The sequence below is a fragment of the Lethenteron reissneri genome, chromosome 48 (genome assembly GCF_015708825.2).
Source record: "Lethenteron reissneri isolate LAM-NWPU_2019-01 chromosome 48, ASM1570882v1, whole genome shotgun sequence".
Lineage (NCBI taxonomy): Eukaryota > Metazoa > Chordata > Hyperoartia > Petromyzontiformes > Petromyzontidae > Lethenteron > Lethenteron reissneri.
Genome location: NC_083826.1, coordinates 3,584,850 through 3,603,522, shown reverse-complemented (window position 1 = coordinate 3,603,522; position 18,673 = coordinate 3,584,850). Strand labels below are relative to the sequence as shown.

At 53.5% G+C, this 18,673-nt stretch overlaps 1 protein-coding gene across 1 annotated transcript; it reads left to right on the top strand.

The window, feature by feature from the left end:
- The first annotated feature begins 1,220 nt into the window (after positions 1-1,220).
- On the top strand, positions 1,221-16,972 carry PMPCA (peptidase, mitochondrial processing subunit alpha). The gene is made up of 14 exons (XM_061571665.1): positions 1,221-1,320; positions 4,222-4,424; positions 5,690-5,769; positions 6,213-6,295; positions 6,848-6,942; positions 7,502-7,602; positions 8,138-8,321; positions 8,704-8,783; positions 10,706-10,798; positions 11,007-11,125; positions 11,872-11,962; positions 12,461-12,523; positions 13,323-13,467; positions 14,000-16,972. The coding sequence occupies exons 1-14, from the start codon at positions 1,259-1,261 to the stop codon at positions 14,167-14,169; spliced, it is 1,569 nt and encodes a 522-aa protein (XP_061427649.1). The 5' UTR covers positions 1,221-1,258; the 3' UTR covers positions 14,170-16,972.
- The last annotated feature ends 1,701 nt before the right edge of the window (positions 16,973-18,673 follow it).

The following is an 18,673-nucleotide window of genomic DNA, read 5'->3' as shown; positions in this document are numbered from 1 at the left end:
GCCGCTCGCTGTTGTCGAGACGCGGTCGAGTGCCGGTCCCGGTGAAGGAGGAGGGAGACCCGCTTCATTATTCACACGAATCATGATCTATTATCCACTGCTGGGCGAGGGCTTTTGAAGCCGCGGTCATACAACTCCGATACATCCCACGCAATAGTTTCAAGTTTAATTTAAAGTTCATTTATTAGGTAGAGCCCTGTGAGCCATTCGGCTCTTGAATCGGGTGCAACCGCAACAAACAAAAACATGAACAAGAAAACGTCTTAAAGTGACTAAGTGCAAACAGAAAATCCAAGAAAAGACAGCAAAATATTGCAGAAAAATCACCGTACACCAACACTGTGCAAATATCCCAGTGGGATGCAAGTCAAACAACAACAACCACAAGACAACTTAGATTAAGGCCATCAGTCTAACTCTGTACTACAATAAACACACATGGCCAAACCGAAATTTACCGCGAGTTGATTTGGTATAAAACGAGTTGCAACCAATTAGCGGCCACTTCCATCCTTAATATTGACACCACGGCGATGGTGGACAGGCGTGATGGATCACTTCTCATGATCGTGAAAGGTCGATCGCAGCAACTGCTTCTGGTGACGGGGAAATGTCTTCATCCAGCAGTGGATTGATCATGGCGAGCAAGAATTGATGGCGGCGAAGCGTTCCCACGTAAGATGGCCGCCCACTAACCGAGTTAAGTGACGCCCCCCCCCCCCCCCACGTAAGATGGCCGCCTGTTAACCGAGTGTAACGCTCCCCACGTAAGATGGCCGTCTGTTAACCGAGTGTAACGCTCCCCACGTAAGATGGCCGCCTGTTAACCGAGTGTAACGCCCCCCACGTAAGATGGCCGCCTGTTAACCGAGTGTAACGCTCCCCACGTAAGATGGCCGCCTGTTAACCGAGTGTAACGCTCCCCACGTAAGATGGCCGCCTGTTAACCGAGTGTAACGCCCCCCACGTAAGATGGCCGCCTGTTAACCAAGTGCAACGCTCCCCACGTAAGATGGCCGCCTGTTAACCGATTGTAACGCTCCCCACGTAAGATGGCCACTTGTTAACCGAGTGTAACGCCCTCACGTAAGATGGCCGCCTGTTCACCGAATATGACCTCCCACATAAGATGACCGCCTGTTAACCAAGTTTAAGTGACGCCCCCCCACGTAAGATGGCCGCCCGCTCGCCGCGTTTTAGTCACGCGCTGTGACGTCACCCCCCCTCTCCTCCCCCCCACCCTCAACTAGGCCGGGCAATGATGGCGGCGCGCTGTGGGATCGCGGGAGGTCGCGTGGGCTCGTGGTGGAGAAACAGGAGGTACCCCACCGTCTCCTCCTCCTCTCTCTCACCTCTCTCCTCCTCTCTCTCTGTCACCTCCTCTCACGTCTCTCTCCCCTCTCAACAACATCGCGAGCTCGGCTCAGGAGGCCGACGGTTAAACGCCCGCACCATCGGCAGGAGAGGCACGGCACGTGTGTCGTGAGGGGGTGGGGTGGGGGGTCACCTGCAGTGGCGGGTGGCGCAAAGGCGAGACCCGTCACGTGAACTGCTCCTGGCGGGCCTCCGCCTAGGTCGACTCAGCCTCAGATGAACACTGTAGTGTTACTGTACCTGGTGCGGTGTGCGGTATAACATCGACACGCGGGGAGACAAAGGCGGCCGTGCGTGGGGCTGGCCACCCCACCGCTCCCCGTTTGCTCTTTTGGCCTTAAGAGGCGGTCCTGTTTGGGGCTCTAGGGGAGAGCTTTGCTCCTGTACTGCAACTGCGTCCTCGCCCCGGGTAAACAAGTCTGTTATTTGCATTACCGGCTGAGAAAAACCGGTTTGGCTCGCATTAATATAAATGTCTAGATTTTAAAATAAGCACGTTTTAACGTTTGTACCTGCCGACTATCATCACACCATGGCAACGACGATTTTAAAATCCTCATGCTGCCTTGCATCTGTGTGTGTGTGTGGTGGGGTGAAGTGTGGGTACCTCTTCATAGCTGTCAACACATACACGGTTCACCCCGTATTATTGTTGTGCAGGGAAATCCAGCAAGACAATGTTTTGTCTTATTTGTTTGTGTTTCTCGCTTGTGATGGCACTTTGTGGGATGAACGTTGAGATTTGTAGGGCACTGATAAGGGTTGATATGTATGTAGCAGTGTGTATTGTATCATGTAGTGTATAATGAAGTGTATAGTGTAGTGTATAGCAAGGCCGTAATTATAATATATTCAAATATGCTCAAAATATCCCTCCCCCATATATTGCTATAAAATAGATTTCTATTAATATTCTTAGGTTTTTTCGGTAAAGTCAGGTAGGTAAAAAATTAAAATTAATAAAAGTAAAATAAAATAAAAATCACGACGTTTCGGAGGCAACACAAGCTTCCGTCTTCAAAAAAATAGATTTCTGTTTATATGAGTGTGGTTATGGTTGCACTTTATTAATCCATAATCACCACCATTACACACAATGAAACAAGAAAAGGTAAAAAAGAAAAAATCAGACCAATGTAGTACAATACACTATTAGACATTATTGTTAAAAATAAATAAAAGTCTATCCCATGTGTTGGTGAATTTTTTTTATATTTTAGGCAGGAATTAAATTTTCAAATTTAGATTTCTTTTGGGGGGGGGGACCCCCAGACCCCCTGGAAGATTTGGTCCCCCCCAATGTTGACTCCATGGCTACGGCCTTGCTGTATAGGATGAACGAATTTATAAGGACACGGGAGTTACCAATAACTTCTGAATTGGTCTGTAATAAGATAGACACTTATATATAAGCGGTTGACAGGGATGCCTCTCCATCCTAGAAAACCCGCTGGGAACGTTTACCGCTTAACAACCACGGCTCTAACACAGTGGTTTTGGTGAACGCATTTAACGTTTTGAGGAGCGGTACCGCAGTGTTCAGCGCACTGTTGTGTATTTTTTTTTACCGTGACGCTGTGAGAGATGGCGAGGGCCTGGGAAAGCCTTCATCCAGCAGCGGATAGAACATAGATGCAGTACGAGCGATAGTCGATTGCGGCAAGAGCCGTCCCTAGGGTACCACGAGTCGGGGCGATCGCCCCGGGCCCCGCGCTTTGGGGGGTGGGCAGGGGGACCCGCGCGCTTCGACACAACGATGTCAGATGTCATACTTCCGGTTTAGTTTGAAGGCGTCGAAGACCCCCACAAGGTGGGATTTGCCCCGGGCCCTCCAAGTCCCCCCTATGGGTGGCCCTGATTACGGCCTCCGAGTTCGATTCGGTGGCGATTTAATCTCAACTCTTCCCGGGCCTCTGCCAGGTGGCCCCGTGCAGTGTGTAAACATCAGCGATGAGGATACAAAGGTGGTTGCTGACCGTGCTACGTTCCTGGTGCGCCGCGCCGGCTTTCGTAGGCGATTGCTGACACCGCTTGCCCCAAGGATGCAGAGCCACTGTGAGATGCACGCCAGATTGTTTTATTTTAAGAGACGTTTCCGATATAACCGGGTTTCGGCGTGGGGACACTGAGGTGGGCGCGCTTTTGCCCAGTCTGCCTGCATTACAGCTCCGTTGTTGCATTAATTCCTCCAAATTATCAGGCCGCGAGTTCAAATGCTTCGCGAGGATTAAGTTAACGTCGTCATTGTCTTCGTTTCACTTGTGGAAAGGTTATAATGGTGGTTGTTCTATGGATGGGAGCGTTCTCCACCATGTGAATATGGAACATCCACCACTGACTCATTTCTGCTGAAAAAGCTGAGCACGTGCCAAGCCTGAACCGTTGTAAAACGACATCAGCCGGGTCACCCTGGGAGTGGCTTGTAGGGGGAGGTTTCCCTCCTTCAGAGCATTTTTAAGGGGCTCAAGTCGATTACGTCATCCGTCACGTGGCTCAGCCGTGGAGCGAGCGGCACGCAATCGGAAGCTTGCGAGTTCGAATCCTGATTGGGGTTAGCTCAGCCCACCATCCCTCCTGGGTCGATAAAGTGAGTACCGCCTTGTGGGAGAAGTCAACGGTGGTCGTCCCATGGATAGACTCGCCCCCACCATTCAGAATTTCCACCACTTGCTCGGCGTTGTAAACAGGAGATGAGCATCGCCTCAATGCTCTCTTGAGTTGGAGATCACTTGGAATTTGTTTATTCCGACAAGTTTTAGCCGATTAACTGAACTCCCCCCAGCCGTACTCAGAGTGAATGTTTCGACGTTAAACGTCTTGCCCCTGTGACCGCGTCCCCATTTCCAGGTACGGCCTCGGCTTCAGGCGCAGCTTCTGCGAGGGCAGCGGCCACTCCGGGGCGCCCCTCACGCAGCCGCTGCCAGGGCTGCCCCTCCCCGTGTATGCCCAGGTGACGGGCAACGAGACGTACGACACACACGTCACCACGTTGGGCAACGGACTCAGGGTCGCGTCGCAGCACAAGTTCGGCAAGTTCTGCACAGTGGGAGGTGAGAGAGCCGTGCATTCAAGCGTCCGCGGAATACCAGGGTGAATTTCGGCGTGCGGTGACCCAGTTTATATCCGTTTTCCTTGACGCAAACCGGTAGTATCAAGCGTGGGAGCATGGGAGTAAGACAAAGATCCCCCGTATAGCCTTGTAGACTTTTGGGGGCAAGTGCTGTTAGCGAGCACCTATGAAGGCCGGCACGGCACACGAGGGGGTGGGTGGCCAGCACCACGCCCGGCCGCCTCTACCTCCCGTAAACCAGCGATGTTTACACATCGCACCAGGTAGTCATTTGAGGCTGAGTCGACCTAGGGGAGGCCCAGGACTGGTTCAGATTTATTCGTCACTGGTGTTGGCCATGAGCGAGAATCGAACTCGGGTCACCGGGTTCGTAGGGCAGTGCCCTGACCGCTGCGCCCAATGGCAGGGCCAAGATTTTCAGGGTGGGGGGGGGCAACCCCTCCAGCAATGAAACATGATAGGAGTTGTTAGTAAGTAAGGAGTTGTCCCTTGGCGCAGCCATCGATCGAGGGTCGAATTCGAACTGTGTGTGATCGGCATCGCGCTCGCTGAAGGTGAATGCCTTCAGGGAAGTCGTGTACTGTATACGCAACTGCGCACAAGTCTGCGAGTCACTTAGAACTGCTTTACCGTTACTTATTGCCAATTATGGACTCGGACTATTGTCCTGTCATCTCATAGAGTCCCTGGCACGTAATCATATGCTACACAGTGGCAGTGGGGGTCGCAAAATGCCGATTTATTACTAATAAACCCCAATTATCCAATCAAAATTAGGGATTTCGATCAGATAATTGGGGGGGCACTTGCCACCCCACCCCCCACTGGCTCCGCTACACCCAAAATTGTGTACACACGTGTACATGTTGAACCCTTTCGTCAATCCACTGCTGGATGACGGTCACCTCTCGTCCGTGTGAGCGGTGGGGGTTATTTGACCATATTCTGCATGGGTTTGTGACCTCGCTGCTCTGCCCACTGCTGCCAAATAGCATAACCTCGCAAGCAGCAGCTGATAACAGCTGTTTTTTTGTTTTATGCCACCCCCCCATCCCAGTACTAGCCAGGCTAGAACCTGCTTGGCTTCCGAGTGTGATGGTGTTGGACTTGCTCCGGGTGATTTGTTCTTTAGCAGGATTGTCGTCATCTGAACCACCGTGACATCATTGTCCCACCAGCAGGGACGAGCGCTTGTATTTGTTGTGCTCAACTTCCAGTGATCTTCCATTTTCTTTTGTGCTGCAGTTTTGGTGAATTCCGGATCGCGACACGAAGTGAAATATCCTAGCGGAATCTCCCACTTCTTGGAAAAGCTTGCGTTCTCTGTAAGTTCATCACGTTGGTGCGCGGGTGTGCCGCTGGTTTCCGTTCACGCCGGGAGTGTTGGCGCGGTGATTAGCGCCTTACTGTGTTACGAACGCAGCCACGGGGTTGCATTCGCAGCCACGGTTAACAACAGTGGTGGGTGACACCTGAAGCTGTCCTGGCTTTCTCTTAGATTGACTCAACATTAAATGATTACCCACTGTATTATGTAAACGACAGCACTGCCAAAACAAAAGGCGGCCGGGCGTGGCGCTGGCAACACCACCCCCACTGTGAGCCATGCCAGTCTTCATAGCTAGAGAACTTGCCCCGTTGGTCTCCATTGAAGACTAAATGTGTGACAGTCGGCTGCTTTGTCTTTGCACGCGAGCTAATTAATTTCAGGGAATGGCGGAGAGAATTGATGGACAATTGCAATCCCTGCGTTTCCCCCGTTTGGCAGTCCACAGCCCGGTATGGGAGCCGCGATGAAATCCTTCACATGCTGGAAAAGCACGGCGGCATCTGTGACTGCCAGACCTCCAGGTGTGTACGACCCCCGCCCCCCTCTCAAATACTACACCCCATTGTCATCGCAAACGCATAAGCATTTTGAATAACCGCGTGTATCCTATTCCATTTGCTTCACGCTCGAGATTGTCCCCCCCCCCCCTTGCCGTGTTTCCTGGTTGCCGGTACGCTGGGCAGGCCGTGATCCACTGGGGACATTTTAGAGCAATGGTTGCCGGTAACCATCAATGGTTTGCCACAGCAATCCCCACCGTAAAAATCCCGTTGCCCAAAATCGCAACAAATCTGAACGCAGCTCCCTCCGTGGACGCATGGCTGTTGGTTGGTTTCGTGCAGAAAGGCTGTGGCTTAAACGTGAGATGTTGCAGCAAATGATTTCTGTGATCTCCACCTGCCGCTGTCTGAGCCGATTTGAGCCTCATGAATGTCACGAATAACTTGGGGTGAGGCTGCTCCGCCCACTTGTTGTCCGAGACAACAGTGGTGCTCTGTTACAGACTGAGACAGCATTGCCCCTGCGTTCGCGTCGATTGAGACAACATTGTTGTCTGCGCTCGCCGTTCCCAGGGACACGACGATGTACGCCGTGTCGGTGGACTCGAGCGGACTGGAGACGGTCGTGAGCCTCCTGTCGGATGTCATCCTGCAGCCGCGATTCACAGGTTTGTCCTCGCGCGCGCTCATAGCACGCTACGCCCGGCTGGGTCTCCTCTCTCTCCGTCTCTCCCCTGGTGCTGTGTCCAGCCGCCTCCCCGCACCACAGAAACATCATTCCCCCACCCCTTGCTTTCTTCTTACGCGTTGCCCGGCCTTGAGGAGGCCGGGTGGCTCAGTGGTCAGAGCCTCTGGGTTTGAATCCCGTGATTAAACTGGGGTCTCGAGTGCAGTGAGTTGATGGTGTCAAACCCGTTACCAGTGACTTACATGGAGAATCGGTCTCGCAAAGAGACATCCAGACTTAGAGAGACACCCACAGACTCGTGCAGACTGACTTGTGATTAAACTGGGCTTTAAAGTGATGGTCTCAGCTGGGTTTACCAATGACTGCACAACAAACCCTATAACGTTATATTTGGTTCTGCACTTTAGATAAATTAAGTGGCTTTGATGCACTGCTGGTGAAATGTATCCAAGAACAACGGACGGTGGAGAGCGTCTCGTAATCCGTGCGTGATTTTTCCGTGACGGTGTCTGCGTGTCGGCTGTGCGCGTGGCCTCCAGACGAGGAGTTGGAGATGACGAAGACGACGATCGGCTTCGAGCTGGAGGACCTGGCCTTGCGGCCGGACCCGGAGCCGCTCCTCACGGAGATGATCCACGCGGTTCGTGTCTCACAGGCATCGTCGGCATTGTTTGGCACCGTGATCCAATCTCGCCATCGCCACACACTGTCAACGCGATGTTTACGTACCCGCTGTCTCTTGTCCACGCATCACAAACGCACACCAACACACGGGCACGCATTCACCGTTGGCCACAAAGTTTGTGGTGATGTCACCGCAGTGCTTGTGCCAGGCTAGGTGCACAAAAAAGTACGGAAGGCTCGCTGCTGGCAGGAGCTCACAGGAAAGATCCAGGTGTTTTGAGTTGACTGAGATGACTGGCCAATGCACCACCTGTGCCAACTTGCTGCACTTTAGCCGCCCGGCGCTCTGCTTGTTGTGAGCGTCGCTCCTCCACCCTCCATTGTTGTTGGTGGTCGACTGCCTCCCGACTGCCCGGGAGCATCCTTCACGAGCCTCCTCGACAGAGGGCCGATTCTGTGACCATCCCCCCACCCCCGCTGTGTATCATCCGTGTGCGTGCAACGACCGTTGACGCGCTGCCGCACATGCCCTCTCTTCTGCGCTGGCGCAGGCGGCGTTTCGCGAGAACACGGTGGGGCTCGCCCGGTACAGCCCCGCCGAGAGCCTGCCCCTCATCGACCGCCCCATGCTGCACGACTTCCTGCGCAGCCACTACTCGCCCGATCGCATGGTGCTGGCCGGCGTGGGCGTCGACCACGGCACGCTGGTCCAGTACGCTGAGCGCCACCTGCAGGGTACGGCCGAGGACGCGGGGTGGCGCCGGTCGGGGGAGGGGGGGGGGGTTTCGCTCGGGAGCGTCTCGCATCTCGTCTGTTCCGGTGCCCCACTGCCGTCTGGTCGAGGGGGGACCCGCAGTGGCAGCTGTCCCTGTGTGGCGCACGGTGTACGCGGCACCGGCCTGACTCCGCGTGCGCGCTTTTGTCTTTATTGACTTAAATGAGTACGTGGTGCGGAGTGTAAACATCAGCATTGGGCAAAGGCGGCCGGGCGTGGTGCTGGCAACCCGCCAACCCCTCCTGTGCCGTGTCGACCTTTTATCGGCGCTCGCTCATGGCACTTGCCCCAACAGTCTGTTCAAGGCTACACGGGGGATCTTTGTCTTTGTACGTGTGGCAGGCGTGACCCCGGTGTGGGGCGCTGGGAAAGGCGTAGACCCGGACCGCTCGGTGGCACAGTACACGGGCGGACAGATGAAGGTGAGTGGTCTATCCACTGCTGGTTGAAGGCCTCGCCAAGCCATCGTCGCCTCGCGATGATGCAGCGGCGATCCGCCTGGTTGCCACGCGCAAGCCGATTTCAACGCTCGGTCCTCCACGGCGGACATCCTCTTGGGCACGTTCCGTCCTTTGACTGCCAGTCCGTATCGATTCTCGACCCCTTAGCGACACCTTCTGCACAAGCCCACTTAAGACTCCACAGGATGTCTGCTTTGCGTTCGTTCCCTGGTCCATACGGTCAACCCTCAATGCAATTCCACGCACCTCTCCACGCTTCTTCATGCCGGTTTCAGCTGTTCCCCATTTTGTCAACAAAAGCTTTGAGAAGCCGGATTCGAACCCAGGAGTTTATCATCGTCAGCTCTGAACTGTGAGCGACCCGGCGACATTTCTGGAGCCGAGTTCCTAATCATCGCGGAGACGCGGCGTTCATGACAACGACTTGCATTTCTTTAGTCTTTTAGCGGCTCTGTGTGCTCCGCCATTGAATAGGCTGCGTCGTACGCATCGCTAACCTTGGAGGCATTCCTAACCCACGCCTCAAACCACTGTGTTTTTTTTATGTATGAATAGCATTTCTACGCCCGGGGCATAAACACGCACGGACACACGCAGATACACAGATCCCTCGCAGCACCCTCGAGCTACATGTTCAGCATTCTTTTCTTTAAGATTCTTCCAAGAAGAATGCAGCGTTGCGACCAATGTGACACGGAGCAATGAGCGCAGCCTTGGGTGTGCACCTGGCGCACTGTGTAACCATGCGTCCTGGGGAGACAAAGGTGCCCATGCGGGGTGCTGGCTAAACAGCAACGTCTTGCACGCATTCATAATCATTCATAATCAACGTTTTTGGGTTTAGATCGCGTTATTTATAAATGTGTCGTAACCCTCCACCACCCGACACGGCCAATCAGTAAAAAAGTGTCACGTTGACAAAAGGCAAATAGTTCACTGCTTTAGCCCACCGGTGTGTTGAAGCGTGAAACCACAACATTTACAATTTGAGTACGACGTTTCGCTGGTAATTGCATCCAGCGTCATCGGGCAATTCGCCAGAATGGTGAGGCTCTGCTCTGCTCTGTCTCTCGTTCTTATATAGAGCAGCAGCAGGGTGACGTCATCATTAACTCATCAGGTGCAACGATTTGAGGGGGGGGGGTGTATTGTAATTATATACTAGATTAGTAATCAGGCAGTTGTTACGATGCGAGTTGTAGATTAGTAATCATTTGGAATGTGTTTTATTGTGATTATGCTCTGTTAGTAATCAGTTAGTGTTTGTTTCCCTTATAAGGAATTGTAATGTATCTTATTTAATAATACGCTTCCAGGCCGCACTAAGCCTGTAGCTGTCTGAGCGATTAAAGTTATTTCTGCATTGCCGGCCGTAATGGCTGGGGGATTTTTTTATTTTCGATTTTTCCTGTGACACAGTTGTTTATGATTTCTATTTGCTTCAATGGTGTACTATATTTTATTTTGATTGTCTTTTTCGTGACCCAGGTCGCTCTTGCCAATGAGACTCTATCCTGGTCCCTTGAGTTCTCACGACCTACTAAACAGCATCAACGTGACACCTGCACTTTGTACATATGCTTGGTGGTGCAGTGATTGGCACATCGAGCTATAATAAGCTCGACATCCCCAGTGTCATGCCCGGCTGCGGCTAACATCAGCGGCGAGTGATATCCAAACCGATCCCGGGCACTCCCCTAGGTCGACTCAGCCTTAAAACTAGCACCCTGGGGGGGGGGGCATGCGGTGCAAAAACATTGGCGCCCTCCCCCCACCCCACGTGCGCACGCCACGCCGGCCTGCGTAGGCCGCACGCTTTAACGGCACTTGCCCCGACCGTCTGTGAAGGCTACACGGGGGACCTTTGTCGTTGTGTCTCGCAGGAGGTGAAGGACATGTCCAACGTGAGCATGGGCCCCACGCCCATCCCCGAGCTCACCTACGTCGTCATCGGCCTGGAGAGCTGCTCCTTCCTGGTGAGCGCCGCCCTGCTCGCTTGAGCCGTCGAGGCATTGGCGCTCATTTCATATTTACAGCCCTCGGCCCATTGGTGGCAATTGCACGTTTTTATAACGGGGGGCCGAGGCCACCCACAGGGCCACCACCGTTGACTTAACCCCCCCCCCTCCCGTTCTCCACCCACCGCCGCCGCCGCCCCCTCCCTCGCGCGTGTGCCGGGTGCAGGAGGATGACTTCGTGCCGTTTGCGGTGCTGAACATGATGATGGGGGGCGGTGGCTCCTTCTCAGCCGGGGGGCCCGGCAAGGGCATGTTCACGCGCCTCTACCTCAACGTGCTCAACAGGTGCGAGTGCGCGCGCGCCGGCGTGCTTCGCCTGCGATGGCAGCAACTGAATGAGTCGCGGTCGCGAGTTAACCTCCCCAAACGATCGGCCCGTTTGGTGTTTGGCACCGTCGCACCGCGCCTCTCGCGGAGGCGCTGTGCTTCGCTGACGGGCATAGCCCGCTGGAGTTCCACGGTTGGACGGGCGCACGCCGCTTGCGCCTGGCTGTGGCGAGCATTGAGCTTACACGGCTGATGGGCAGTTTTCATATTTGAGCCTCATTTGCAAGAGCGACCTGTGGTATCAGTCTTAAGGGTAGAGGGCGATTGCTGCTGCGCGAGCCCAAATTGGGTCGTAACTTGCGGTGACATTTTCTAACCTGATCAATTTGTCTTCTTGGTTCTTTTGGTAAAGTCACGTAGAAGGGAAGTAATAAAATAATAAAAAGAAAACATAAAAAAATATTTAATTTTATTATGATTTCTTTTTATTATTTTATTACTTCCCTTCTACATGACTTTACCGAAAGAACCAAGAAGATGAATCCCTGCAGTCACGAAAGCTTTAAATCGAAATTTGATCAATTTGGACTGGGATTACTGGCACACGACGGGCTACTCTTGCGAAGGACGTCGGGAGGTCTTTAACGGTCCACCGTGTCGCAGACTGCACGTCGCAGTGTTATTTCCATTACTATTTCGGTGCACACGCAGCGGGTTGGAATCGCGAGCGTCTGCAGCGAGCGTGGCATGGCACTGTGTTGCAGGTTTCACTGGATGTACTCGGCCACGTCCTACCACTTCAGCTACGAGGACACCGGCCTCTTCTGCATCCACGCCAGCGCCGACCCGCGTCAGGTGACCACCGCCACCGCCATCTCCTCCACTGCCGCCACCGTGTGCCGCACGCTCGCCCGTCGCTCCCGTCCCGCTTCACCGCCTGTCCCCCGCGGCCTGCCTCTCCGTCAGCTTCGAGGAGTCCAAACAAGGGTGGAGCGTGGTCGGGAGTTTTGTCACAACTATCGGCGCGCGCGCATGCGTCCGTGACCAAACTGGGCGGACGTGTGCCCGATCGTTTATTAGGTCGCCCTGCAAGCCAGGTCCGTTGTAGGCGAACGCGAAGCTACGCCGCGGGTAACTGTGGGCAGCAGAGGGCAGTGCGGCAACATCTGTTCTGTGCTCCCCCCACCTTCGCCAGCCCGCGCTGACCAGCGTGGTGAAGTATAGTCAGATAACGTCTGTGACCCGCAAGCCGTGGGAAGGCCCTTATCCTGCAGTGACTGGTCATGTTGAAGATATCCGGGTGGTGTAGTCGCTGGGAATGAATGTGACGATGTGCGTGTGTGGTCCCCGCAGGTGAAGGAGATGGTTGAGATCATCACTCGGGAGTTTGTGCTCATGGCAGGAAACGTCGGAGAGGTGAGTTCGGAGTACCCCTCGACCCCTCACGTAGCGTCGTAGCTCTGCACCCTTGGGGCAGCGCTGAGGCGTTGTTGAGAAGAGGCTGTCGGACTATCGACGAGTCCACGCCCTGGTCACACAACTGCGTGGCCGGTTCGCCAGAGGTCGCAAACGGGTTTTGATTCCTTACCCGTACCCGGCCGCACCAGGGTCGCAAACGGGTACCCGTACCCTACTCGATACCCGGCTACCCGTACCCGGCCGGGTATCGGGTAGGGTACGGGTACCCGATTGCGACCTCTGGGATGAAGCCATGTTGCAGGCGCGGGTGGGTTGATTCTAGGAACTTGAATTGAGAAGAGACAAGACGTTGGGAAATGAGTGACAAGCAGTTACTCACCAGTGACTCACGGCCTACCCGTACCCGGCCGCACCAGGGTCGCAAACGGGTACCCGTACCTGGCCGGGTACGGGTAGCCGGGTATCGGGTAGGGTACGGGTATCGGGTACCCGGTTGCGACCTCGCTTCTCCCACGCCTGACATCCCGCTCTGTTACTGTGTTCTTCCCATTGATGTCGATGATAACAATGATGAGGCTGAAGATAATGATTATTAACATTATTATGATTTCGCATGTTTACCAAGAAAAGCCTCGAGTCTCATGACTGTTTTTGGAGGGTCCTGCCAAGTTTGCACAGTAGGGTGGAGATGATTGCAATGGATATTCCAATTGAGCAGTTGAGACGATTGGTGATGAAAGTGATGGTGACGAAGATGAAGACTCCGATGGATAACGACCCTTGCGTGCTGGTGCAGGCGGAACTGGACAGGGCCAAGACGCAGCTGCGCTCGATGCTGATGATGAACCTGGAGTCTCGCCCCGTCATCTTCGAGGACGTGGGCCGCCAGGTGCTGTCGACGGGGCAGCGCAAGCTTCCGCACGAGCTCTGCACGATGATCGGTGAGTGGCGCAGAGGCGGTTAGCGGTACCCCGCCCGCAACGGAAAGATAAAACGGGCAGTGGTCTGACGGTCACGGTGCGTTAATGGTGGGGGGAGGGGGGGCTGTTTAAGCTCGCGGTGGAGTCCCTGTGCGAGCCACCAACCCCAAGCCCCCAGGTTGTAGGGTCACGCTCCTTTGGAAAAGCCTCGCTCAGTCGTCTTTTTCATGATGGTCCTGGCAAGTCTTCGCAGTCGCAGGCAATGTTGTTGTTGCTATGCCTAATAGCAATTTAGGGAACGTATGCGAGCGCGGTGAGGTGCAGCCCATCAAGCTACGTGCAGGCACGTGTGTGTAAGTATTTGTAGCGCACGTGTGTTTTTGTGTGCGTCTGTGCCCGTGGTTACATGCGCGTCGCTTTGGGCGCGTTACCGTGTGCAACGCTTCGCTACGCACCCGCGTCGAAGCGTGCGCTCGTTGACGCGTGCGCTCAATCACGCGTGCGCTCATTCACGTGTGTGCTCATTCACGTGCCGCTGTGCTTTGTCGTACAGAGGCTGTGACGGCGCACGACGTGCAGCGCGTGGCGCGCCGCATGCTCTCCGGAAAGCCGGCCGTGGCGGCGCTGGGCGACCTGTCTGAGCTGCCCCCCTACGAGCATATCCAGCAGGCGCTCGCCTCCAAGGATGGCCGCCTGCCCTACTCGTTCCGCCTCTTCCGGTAGTGGCGGAGAGAGGGGGCTCCGCGGCCCGACCCCGCCGGTGCTGCTCGTGCCCCGCTTGGACCGGTGGGGGGCGGGGAAGTGCCGCTGTCACGGTGGCGCGCACAACGGCTCGCTCGCCGGTGAGCTAAAGACGTTTGTTGTTAGGGGCGGCGACGGGAACGGGTGTGGGGAAACGGGCGGCACGGGGGCCGCCAACAGATCACTCAATTGGGATCGTAGACCGCAGCAATCGTCACCCCCTGCTGCGAAACCGCTATAAGCGGTGTGCGTAGCGAGCCACGACGCATTGTGTTACCGTGCGTGCGTTTACAGGTTCACGATTGTTTAGTGCCCCGTGCCATCGGCTGTCGAGCTTAAAGTGGCGCGCCGCGAAGACCGAGCGAGCTCCTGAGCGTGCCGCGGAGTGAAAGGGTTGAAGCACTGCCACCTGCAGGACGCGCGGAGTGAGAATGCACGCGGGAATCACCGAGGGATGCGTGCCCTCGCGTGCGCACTATGGGCGCGGTGAAGAGCGGTGTGTACGCGGCAACGTGGTTTTACACGGCGATCGAATGCCGAAGCTGTGCGTACACGAGCGTGTGAAATCAGCTGGTGAGCCAGCCGATTTTTAACTGTACACGCACAGATGTGATTTTGCTGAGCGCACAGCAGGACTGGGAGGCATTTCGCTCCCGGACCTGGTTTGGGTTCCCATGCGATTTAAATCGTCCACTTTCGGTCCACAAAGGCTTGGCTTGTCGTGAAGGCTTTCGGGCGGCACCTGGGCCTCCGCCTCGTGTTTCTGTCGTTTTTCTCCCAAACGTAGTCCACTTGTGCTGTCCGACATCGCGTCATGGATTTTACGGGATTCCCGTTCAGAACTCTTGGTCAGAAGTTGCCGTTGTAGAACTACTTCTCCACCCCTCGGCACAAGGGGTGCCCAATCACATGCCCTGCAGTGAGTTTAACATGGAACAAAAAATGCTTCAATTTTCAGAGCAGGACCACCTTAAATGAAGTGAAAAAATAAATGATTTATTTTTGCTGGGCAGTCACCGGTGACCAGACCTGCAACTATCAAGTCCGTTCGACTTGGGAATCAGGTTTCATCACTGGCGGCTGAAACCGGGATTCTATTGTAATGTTAAATGATTAGCTCATTAAGTTTGGGTCAATAATGTTGGCGAATTAAATTTTTGTTTTAAAATATATTTTCCTGTTCTTACTGCTTTGCGTGGTACTGCTGGAGCCATGGTTGCTCTGCAGTTGTGTCGTGGGACTGGAAGTGAGAACATAACAACGCAGCGCGTTCATTCAGCACGGAGGCTTTCACAGCCAATGGTACGAGTCACCGTTGACTTTCGCATTAAGCTCCCTTCATTAGGAACCCACCACCACTACCCCACCCGACTCCGAATTTCTGGATCTTGTCCTGATGATGCTTGATGCAGTCGCAAGCGAAAAACGTCACATCCTCTTTAAGTCGCTGCTGAAATGATAAGAATCGGAGCATCCTTACAATGCTTGTACACCACGTGACAAACATTTTTTTTGGCTCTGTCAGGTGATGGGGGGGAAGGGTATTACGACACAAATTTGGTCAGGTGATTACGTGTGGCCTAAGGCAAAAAAAAGCAATGAAGAATAAATTTCACGTGTTTTGTTGTAACAAACAATTCCCATACTCTGCGTGGGCGAGTTTGCTCGTTTGTTGCTGCAAAGAAAGGAAGTGTTCGGAACGCGATGCGTTGGTACGGTCGCACGTTCGTTAATGTGTTAAGCGTGCAGGCCGACGTGGTGTGGCAGCTGTAAATTTGAAAACAGTGTTTGTGCGTCACGTTTCCGTTGCGTTAGGGTTTAGTTTTAAGGCTGCAGGAACGTTTGATTCGATGTCGGGATATTAACGTTGTAGCTCGTGACCTTATTTTGTACCCGCCCTTGGCTTACGCTTGTGTTTTGTTTTTTTAAACGTTCTTTTACTGGAATACAAAGGAGACGGTTACACGCAGGAAGCCGTATTTGCAGTCTGACATTGGTGCCGAAACGAGTACAAAAATACGTGGGCCAGACATCGTGCTTTTGAAGCTGTTGCCGCGTCACCACCGGAGCTCAGTCGCTCGCGAACTTCAAATCGGCGTGGCTATCGGCACCAGCTCTTGGGCCAGCGGCGTGGCTATGGCGTGCCTATGCAGGTGGTGGCAGTCCACTGAGGCCCATGGGGGTTGAAGGGGCCCGGGTGCTGGGCTATGAAGGGGGGTAGACTGGACAGGAGGGTGGGGGGGGGCCCATTTAATTCCTTGAATCCAGAGCCCAGACTACAGAGTCCAGTCACCCCACTTTACCAAGCAGTACGTGTGTATAAACATGCGAGTACACAGCGTGGAAGAGTAGGCCAAATGCTCTCGAGCAGGGCTCCCGCAAGCGATGGGCCCGACGTGTGATCTCGTGGTCAAACATGTTTGGGAACGGCTACTTTTAAAGGATGTTTGAAACCGTTGGTAATTGAGTTGTCGCACCGTATGTAGCGGGGGAAGGACAACAAACTAAACACAGAAAGAAGTTGTAAAGAAATTAATTTGTCAATCTAGATCATTTAAAAGTCCATAGTTCCAATGGCTTCCTAAAATCGGAAGGAAGAGCGCGATGTGGCGACTCTCTTTAATTGCAGTGTCTGTCAGTTACAATTTCATGAAGCGTCACTGCCCGTTTGTGCGTTCACTTTGTGTTGTTGCCAGCACGATGTGTGTGTGATGTACATGCACACAAAGCTGTTTTGTGCGGCATGTGGAGAAAAATCAACATTAAAAGGAAAGAAACACCAACATTGTTTGTCAGCTTCGTCCTGTTCTTTTGTCAATATTAAAACGTATAACATGCACAATTTCTCAAACTAAACTTTGAGTATGACCTCAATCTGAATTTTTATTTTACTGTAAGAATCCCGTGAGCTATAAAGCTGTGTGCCGGGTGGAGGAGGGTGTACGACACACATTTTACTTAACACGATATGACCCAAAACTCAATTACAAATCATTGGTCCGAAGCATCCAAGGTGTTATGGTCAAGTTCTTGTTGGGTCTGTGCAGGAGGTCATAGCCGCTACAGCACAGCATGCCATAGGTGGGGGAGGGTGGCTATGAATAGCGAACCTCGTTACCAACAGCGCTCCGACCGGCCATGACAATCGGACGTGTAAAGAGCTTGTCATCAGGCGACCGGATGGCCTAGAGGTCAGAGACCATTGAGCTGGAACCACTTGAGTTCGAATCCGAAAGTTTCAGCCACCTGTGATGAAGCCTAAAGTCTCAAATGTAGCGAGTTGGTGGACTCAGCCGAGATCACCAATTACTGCACAAAAATAAATCCGCATTAAATGTAGTCCTGCACTCAATTTGGGAAACTTCCCTCGCTGGGAATTTAAAGTACATGCGACGGATAATACTGTGACAGCGGGTGGGAAAATGCTGCCGACAGCTGCATGGATCAGTGGTCTCACTTGGGGGTATCTCAGAGGGAGCTGTGTGATATCCACTTCCGCAGGACTTTCGATAGCACGAAGGGGGTTGCACGGCTCTGAGATAGATCAAAACAAGCACTTTGTATCATGCCCTGACTCGGATAACACATCAGTAATAAAAGTGGGGGAATAAAAAAAGACATGTCAAAGACCTTGTAATTGCAACCATTTAGTGTCCTCATCGGCACAAGCGTTGGTTCGCATCTCGTGTCCCCGCAGCGTGCGCACCCACAAACAGCGGAAACTCAATCCATCCCGTTTCTCAGGGCGCAAGAAAACACACGCAGTTACGCCCCCGAGTGCCTCCACGCCACGCCAATCACAGCCGCCGCCTCCGCAGCAGACAAGCGACAACTTCGGTTAACCGCTAAAATCTCGCCGGCGACGATGATACACTTTGCACGTCGGAGCGTGCGCGACGGGTGCCCGTGTGCCCTAGTTTCTTTTAGTCCGGTGTGCCAGAGCAGCATTTGGTACCGCGGTGTGGTTGGCAATGTTGAGCGAGACCAATCTCTGTACGCAGCCAATTTAAGTGGATTTTGGCTTGCAATGCTCGGGGTTCTTTGGAATGCAATTTCACTGCAATGACACAATTTAAAACGAAATTATTATTGTAAAATAACCATAGTTTTGCCATCATCTCAGGTGGTTGCCAACAAGTGAAATGCTCTGCAGTCTGGGCCAATGGATTGAAACCAAGAGAATGTTCTTCCCAGGCTCCGTCACTGCATCGCACGTGTTCAGATGCCCTTCTGCGGCTGTCTGGAACACTCTTTCGATACGAGGAAGCCACTGGAGTTATGCACTTTTAAATCACCCAGAATAAAAGCTCATTTCTTTAGAACTGCTTTTTGTTTATAGCTTGTCCTTTCCCCCCCCCCGCACCTCTGATTAGCATGGCTGGCTACGTACGGCGCGAAAGAAGTTCTACACACAAGCTTGTCGCGAACAAAGCAATGGGTTACGTTCTTTGCATTTCACGTTGCTGCGTCGTTAGCAAGCCAGCAA

Bases quoted from the DNA above. Each gene is read 5' to 3' on its own strand.
- PMPCA (XM_061571665.1), top strand. From the start codon at position 1,259: ATGATGGCGGCGCGCTGTGGGATCGCGGGAGGTCGCGTGGGCTCGTGG. The intron at 7,603-8,137 runs GTTCGTGTCTCA...GCGCTGGCGCAG, and splicing joins TCACGGAGATGATCCACGCG to GCGGCGTTTCGCGAGAACAC. The intron at 10,799-11,006 runs GTGAGCGCCGCC...TGCCGGGTGCAG, and splicing joins TGGAGAGCTGCTCCTTCCTG to GAGGATGACTTCGTGCCGTT.